The sequence below is a fragment of the Manis javanica genome, chromosome X, assembly GCF_040802235.1.
Source record: "Manis javanica isolate MJ-LG chromosome X, MJ_LKY, whole genome shotgun sequence".
NCBI classification, from domain to species: domain Eukaryota; kingdom Metazoa; phylum Chordata; class Mammalia; order Pholidota; family Manidae; genus Manis; species Manis javanica.
The window spans coordinates 47,243,840-47,251,687 of NC_133174.1; the positions used below are offsets into that span (position 1 = coordinate 47,243,840).

The 7,848-nt window shown below is 48.9% G+C and overlaps 1 protein-coding gene across 1 annotated transcript in view; it reads right to left on the minus strand.

The window, feature by feature from the left end:
• FGD1 (FYVE, RhoGEF and PH domain containing 1) overlaps positions 1-2,851 on the minus strand; it is a 36,717-nt gene extending 33,866 nt beyond the window's left edge. The window contains exon 1 of the mRNA XM_017654099.3: positions 1,721-2,851. Within this exon, the coding sequence (XP_017509588.1) occupies positions 1,721-2,027 (307 nt within the window). The 5' untranslated portion in view covers positions 2,028-2,851. The remainder of the gene's footprint in view (positions 1-1,720) is intronic.
• Between the last annotated feature and the right edge of the window lie 4,997 nt (positions 2,852-7,848).

Sequence of the window (7,848 nt, forward strand, 5' to 3'; positions counted from 1 at the left end):
ATACAGTAAGATAATTTCAGACTATACCAAGTCCAAGGATGGAAAAGCACAGGCAACTGTGATGGAGACTAAGTGGCCCTACCTAATGTGGTGAGGGAAGGTCTCCTGGAGGAAATGACATCTGAACTAAGACCTGAAAGATGAGGAACAAGCCAGGTGGAGAGCACAGGGAAGAGCTGCCAGGCAGAGGGAGAGCAGATACAAAGGTCCTGAGGTGGAAGTACTATATATGGCATGTTTTGGGATCTGAAGGAAGGTGTTGTAGTAAAGTGTGTGAGTAGCCTGTTCCACAGTGTCTGTCAAGGGGAGTTTGACAAGCCAGTAGGAGCAATATGCAGGGCTGGGCACTAAAGGCTTGTTGTCGGATGGATATCTTGAGCCTACGCTGAGGGAGCCCTAAAAACTCCCAGAAGTTCCATGATTAGCCCAAGGTCACAACAGCAGCAAGAGACACACCTTGCCTGCCCTTTATGCTTCACTACTGCTACCTGGTGCTGAGCCATGGTCTCAAAGACCTGTGGAACCTAGGATGTGAGCCTTGAGGGGCCCCAGAGGCTCAACAGCTCCATCAGTGTTGTCCACTGGAAGGCAGAGCAGACATACACTGCTCTTCTTCGGTGGCTCCTGGGCTCAGGTCCATATGGGGATGTCCCCAGATGGGGGAGGCCCTCCTGGATTTCCCAGACACTAAGGTCTGTGCAGTGTAAAAGCCTCTCCAGGCAGTGGTCTGTGGTCCCAGCCTGACCTGGAGCTGCTCCCCCTCTGCAAATCCAAGTTCAAGCATCCTGATTTCTCTTCATAAACACCTTGTAGCCCTTCACCTCTCCAGCTCTACTACAACTGGCTTCTGCCCCACACACCCCACCTTTCTGCTGTTTCCCAACCTACCAGCCCCTCCAGCCCTTCCCTCCAGCTTGACCTCTTCAAGGCCCACCTCTTCCACCTCTTTCTCATCAGCATCTTCTACTTCTCCTCCTTCCCTTGTCCTCCTGCCACACACACCTGGCAAAACCCCAACCTTGTATCAATCCACCATCCCTCTACCCCCCACCCCCATTCATACTCTAGAGCTGCTGAACAGTACACAAGAAAATCACATAAGCAGAAGGCTTGGCATTTCATGGTCTCCAACCTCTGTTTGCGGAAGCAGAATGACCACAGATTTTGGACTCAAATAGATCTGGTTTGGCTCCATACTAGCTGTGTGACCTGGGGCAAATTACTTAACTTCTCTGAGCCTCAATTTCCTCCCCTACAAAATGGGGCTAATGATGCTACTTCACAGGAGGTTCTTGAATATGAAATGAGAACTCATGTAAAGCATACAGTCCAGTGCCTGGCACAATGTAGGCACCTGGCAAAGGAGAGACACCTTCTTCTCTCCTATTCCCCAGATAAACCCCATTCCCCCAACCAAATTCCCCTACTGCTTTGCAATTGTGCTTCTTTTTTGTGGAGTGCTCCCTCTCCCATTAGCCTCAGAGAAGGAGGTTTGCGGAGTTGAGGGGGCAGAGGGGACAGAGAGAGGAGGGGGAGACAGAAGTTGAAATGACTAGATGGATGGTGGAGGCGCGAGGGAAGGGGTTGGGGGTTGAAAAAACTCAAAGGGCCAGGGTGAGCAGGCCAGTCCCGAGGTGGGGCTTACAGGGCCCGAGAACAAGAACCCACTCGCAGGACCAGGCCCCGAGGCCCGAGCTCCCAAGCCCTCTCGATCACTCACCAGGCCGGGGCTGCGAGCCATCCAGGTGGTAGGAGAAGCGCAGGGCCCGGTGGTGCTGTGGACTGGGGCCACAAGGCAAGAACCGGGAGCCAGGAGCAGCGCTCAGGCTGGCGTCCGAGGGTCCGGCAAAATGGGGATCCAGGGGGCCGCCGAGAGCTGAGCCTGAACCCCTGGGGACTGGCAGTCCGAGCTCCGAGGCTCCAGGGTCCCAGTCTGCACAGGCCGGTGGAGCGGCGCCAGGGGGGCTCTCAGTCGGGAGTTCGGGCTCGGAAGACCCGGCGCCCCCCGGGGCTCGGTGGCCATGCATGGTCCCGGCCTGGGCGCGGGGCCCGGGCTCCCCGCTTGGCTCCAGCTCCTGGGGCGGAGGCGCGGGCGGAGGAGGCCGGCGCCCGGCGGAGCAGCGGCCTCAGGCTCGGGGGGCGGGGCTGCGGGCTCAGCGCCACTGCGGAGACTCGAGCCCCCGGCCCGGGCCAGCAGCCGTGCCAGCAGTGGCAGTACCAGCAGCAGCCGCGGCCACCGCCTCTGCTGTGCCAGGCATCGCCGGCCCGGCCCCGCGCGGGGAGTGGGCACGGCAAGGCCGGAGGCCCGCTGGGGAGCGCTGTCTATGCGGCAGCCGCTGGGTGAAGGTCGGAGGGCTGCGCTGGGCGTGGGTTCTCCAGTAAGCAGCAAGCTACTTCCCGTGGATCCGGGGCGAGAGGTCGGTATGTTTGAAGCGTGGGGTCTCTTTCTCCCCTAATGGGAATCGGTCTGTGCTCTCCGGGCTGGTCGAAAAGGGTTCTTCCTCCCGCCGCAGCGGAGGCTGTGGGGCGGAGGGGAGAGGAGGGGAGGAGAGGAGGAGAGGATAGGGGAGGGGAGGGGAGGGAGAAGGAGAAGGACGGTGGTGGCGGACGGCGCGCGAGTGCGCGGCGCGCTGAGGTTGCGGGGCTCGCCCTCGGTCAATCCCTCAGGGCGAAGCTTCAGCTGCAGGGGCAGAAGAACAGCCTGGACCCTGCTCCACCGGCCTCCCCAGCCTTGGCCTGGGTCACCGCAGCGGCGTGGGGGAAGGAGCCCGGGGAGGGGGTTGGAGAGGCGGGAGCCGTAGCTGAGGCAGTCTCAGAACCGGCGGCGGCGTTGGGACCCAGTTGCCCGGGCCCCGCCCCCTTGCCCGGGATTTGCGCTTGGCCACGCCCCCTCACCCGGGCCCTCCTCACTTCTCCCTGAGACCGCCCTAAAGGCCCTACTTCTTCCCCTTAAAATTTCACCCTCATCCTGCCTTCCCCTTCATTCCATGGTTCCACACAGGCAAGTCTCTGGACTCATCCTCCCAAATCTGCCTTTCTGTCACGTCCAAGATCTTCTTTTTCTTGTTCTTCAATCTTTCTTTTTTACAGAAGCCTTTCCACTTGTTCCAGAGTTTCCCTAAGGGCTTGGCTCATAGAGGATTTATCTTTGATCTTCTTGACTCTGTTCAGACCAGACCTTATGGTCCTTCACTTCATCACTCTCTTGCCAATAACTTCAGTTCCCACGACTGTTAGATCTGCCTGACATTCCAACCTTGGATCAGTCCACCTGTTTGCCTTTTCCATACCTGTGACCAGGTTGCTAAACGCTGCTGGAGAAAACTATTCAACCCTATTTATAGTATTTGTGTAACTATAAACTCAAGGTCCCCAGCTTCTACCAAGCCCTCACTGCTGACCCACAACTCTGTCCCTGGGCAGCTCTCTCCCATGCTCCACAGCAGCCATACCAAACCTCCCTTCTCTTCCAACTCCCAACTTCTCCATCTGACCCCTCACCTTCAGCGGATGACCCTACTCCAACTTCACAGAGTCAAAGAAGTCACCAAAAACGAAGATCTTGATTTCTTGCCACTAACCCTGAGTTGGTTCCTTGTTCCTTCCCTTTAGCATCTAAACATATTCTGGTCTCTTCCATCTAAAAACAATTACCAAGAAGTCTCCCTCTCTCCTCTTCTCTATGAACTGCTCAAAAGAGTCACCTACGTGGAACTGTCTTAATTCTCCCACTTCCCACATATCTTTCAACCCACTCCAGTCTGCCTCCACTACTTGTCTGATACTGCTCTCTTATCAAGGTCTGCCATGGACTGTGTGACAAAATCCAATAGAATCTTTTAAAAAGTTTTCCTACTTGACTCTGTCGTAGCATTTGGCATTGGTGACCACACCCTCCTTCTGAAACTACTTCCAGGACACCACATTCTCATTTTTCCCCTAGTGTCTTGGTCACTCATCTTTACTTTTCAGGCTTCTCTTTGCCCAACACTTAAATGTTGGTGCTCTTTTAGGGCTTTGGCCTGTGCTCTCATCTTCTCTCCCATGGCTTCAATTATCATCTCTTTGCTGACAACTACCAAATTGATACTTCACATCCAAACATTTCTCTTGACCCCTGCATCCAACTAGCTACTAAAACAGCTCTACCTGAATACTTTAGACCACCTAAAATCTCAGCTTCTCCCTACCTCAAGGCATCCTCCTTTCAGCCTATTTGTTCTTCTTTGCACCTTACCTTCGTGAATGACCCCAAAGCAAAAATCTGAGCTACCCCTGACTCCAACCCCATGCCATCACCAAGTCCTGTCATTTTTACCTCCCCAATTTATTTGTTCTCTCTTCATTTCTGCTGCCACTACCCTAGTCTAGACCAGCACCATTTCTAACCTGTAATACTGTCACAGCCTCTCTGTTTCAGTCTTGCTCCCTGGAATCTATTGTTTATGCTGTGAGAAGTGTGATTTCTTGAAAAGGTAAATCAAATCTCTTATCACTCTCATGTCTGGAACCCTTCAGTGAGTCCCTACTGGCTCAGAAGGAAACGTGCCTTCTTCAACAGGGAAGGTTAAGCTAGGCCCTTCATGATTTGGCCCCTGCCAGCCTTTCTGGACCCCATGTTTGAGTTAAAGCTGAAATTCTTAGACCCTTCCTTAGCCTCTCTGGCTTCTGAGTATTTGCATATGCTGCTGCCTCTGTGTGAAACTCTCATTTCCCAATTCTGCTTCATTTGTTCTTCAGATCTTTGCTCATTTGATGAATGTCTTTTGAGTACACACTAACGGCCCAGGTACCATGTGAGGCACCAGTCATGCAGTAGTGAAGCAGACAGACACGAATAAGACCATGAAGGTCTGGTGCTGGAGAGGATGTGATGTAAACAAACATAATTACAACACATTGACACACAAGATTACAAATTTGATAAGGCTACAAAGAGACAGATGAGGGTGACAGGAAGGAGAATAATGAGTAGGGGAAATTTAGCCTGAGGGGGTCAGACAAGGCCTGATATTTAAGTTGAGATGCTAAGGAGTGGAAGTTGGCAGATGAGTGAAGGCAAAAGTATTCCAGGAAGATGGCACAGAAAGTGGGAAGGGTCTGAGAAGAAAGAGAAATGGAGTATTTAAGAACTGCAGGAAGGCCAGTGTGGCTAGAACATAGGGAGCTGAAGGCAAGATGGGAGGGAAATGAGGTTGAAGAAGTAGGCTGGAGCTTTAGAGGCCTTTATGTAGAGCTTTACAGGCCATGGTAAGAATCGCTCTTAGTCTATGAGCAATGGAAAGGTGTTCAAACAGTGCTTTTAAATGTGGGTCGAACTACAGAAGGTACTGAAATCAATTTGAGAAAAGAACAGAAAGTATCAGAATGTATCATAGGATCCTGAAAGAAGGGTATGTTCCATGAAACTTTTGTTTCAGTTTTATCACATATGTACTGCATCAAGATGAAATAGTGTCCCTTTTTGTAGATACTTCACATGGCCCAAATACTGAAATACACTACATTGAAAGGTTTTAAATTTGGGATTGACATGGCATAGTTAATGTTTAAAAAGGATTACTTTGCCTGCTGTGGATTGGATTGAAAATTGGCAAGATTAGGAGCCTAGGGCAGTCAGAGATAATGGTGAGTGGACTAAGATGGTAGTGGTGGAGATGAAGAAAGGCACACAGATTTGAGAGATATTTAGAATTGAAAGGGCTTGGTGTGGTGGTGTGGGGTGGAAAGGAGAGGCAAGGGGTCTGATATTGGGCCCAGGCCATTCACTGAAATGAGGAAGACAAAAGAGGAATAGCTTTTCAGAGGAAGATCAAGAGTTCAGTTCTCCATGCCCTTGAAATAGCCAAGTGGAGAAGTCAAGCAGGTAATTGGAAACAGAGCAGAGAGAAAGGAAGAGGACCCCTGACTGAGCTCCAAGGAACTCCAACTTCAGAGGCTGGTAAAGAGACTAAGAAAAGTGGTGAAGAAATAGGGACATAATCAGGGGTGTGTTGGGGATGTGTTTCAAGAGTGCTGAGAAGTCAACTAAGATGATGGTTTGGAAGGGTCAGTTGGATATGGCAACAATGGATTGTCGTAGTGATCTGGATAGAACTAGATTTGGAGGGGTGGTGCGGGTAAATACAAGGATGGATGGAAAGTGTGTGTGTGGGGATAAAGTGGTACAATCAACTCTAGAAAAAGTTGGACATTTTCTAGTAAAGCTGAATGATGCACATATTCTATGACCCAGCAATTTTAGATATATATCCCAGAGCAGTGGTTCTCAGTATGGTCTGGGGATGCTGGGGACAGGGGTTGGGAGAGAGCCCACACCATAAGACTCATAAGGTGTTATTTGCTACTTTTACTCTCATTCTCTCAAGAATGTGGAGTGGAGCTTTCCAGAGGCTACATGACGTGTAACAGCACAACAGATTGAATGCAGAAGCAGATATGCGGATCCAGCTGTCTTCTATTAAGCCATACTGTAAAGAGATTTGCAAAAATGTAAAATAATGTCACTCTTCTCCCTAAATTCTTCTTGTTTTGGAAAATAGTTATTTTTCATAAAAATGTGTTGTTACATATAATTAGTTTATCATTTTTATTTTAAAATTAGTATATCTAAGTTTTCTCACTTTTAATTTCTAATGCATTCAGTATAACTTGATATAAACCCACAAACACCAAAGCTCTTTGGGGTCTGCAGTGATTTTTAAGAATGTAAAGGAAGTCCTGTACCAAAAGTTTGAGAAATGTTCCCCTAGAGAAATCCTTGCACATGTATAAGGGGAGACACTACAAGAATGCGCACCAAAGCCTGTTTGTAAACAGCAAGAAACTGAAACAAGAGCATGGCATGAATAAACTGAGACATATTTATATGATGGAATACTATAACGAAACAAAAACTGAATGAACTCTAGCTACATCAGCATGAATGAAACTCAGGAAACCTAACGCTGGTTCAAAAAAGTCATGAAAGAATATGTTTATAAAAGTTGAAAAACATGCAAAATTACCCAATATATGGATACAGTCATATGTTGTAAAACCATATAGAAAAGCAAAGAATGAAAATGAAAAATTCAGGACAGTGTTTACCTCAGGAATGGCAAGGAGATGTGACTAGGAAAAGCTACATAGGGGTTTTCATCATTCAGAAACTATCTGGTTTTGAAGCTGGGTGACAGGTGCACCGGCATTGTTTTATTTATTCAAACTGTACAGATTATGTATATTCTAAAATTTATAATATATATTATGAAAAACAAAAAAATATTAACTTAGAAACCAGGAATAGTTGGAGAGAGTACTAGTGTGAGTGCAAACTGTAAATTGTTACAGTGTAGATTATGACTTCCCTGAAGTCAGAGGGAACAGAACACCCCCCCTCCCCACCCTTCTGAGATAGAGCTAGGTGTAGGAAATTCCCTTGAGAAACTTGGCTGTGAATGGGAACAGAACCCAGAGAGATAAGGTGATGGTAGGAGGAGTGTCAAAGAATGAATTCTTTAAAGATGGGAGATTCTAGCCTATGCTTGTTTGCTGCTGGGAGATTCTAGCCTATGCTTGTTTGCTGCTGGGAATGATCCAGAGAGAGAGGGAGAGGATGACAATACAGAAGAGAAACAGAGTAAATGCAAGGGACAGGAGAGCTTTGGAGCACAAGGCCTGAGAGAGGAGAGGTCCTCAGGCCCCTCACTGTAACCGGAAGCAAGGAAACAAGGATGAATGCAGATACTGGGAGGTTTAGAGATTCAGTGGCAGGAAGATGTGGGCCCTGTAACAATTCCTGATGTTCAAGCATGAGGCAAGGTCATTTTCTACAGAGAGAATAGAAATATTCATTAGTCTTAGTAG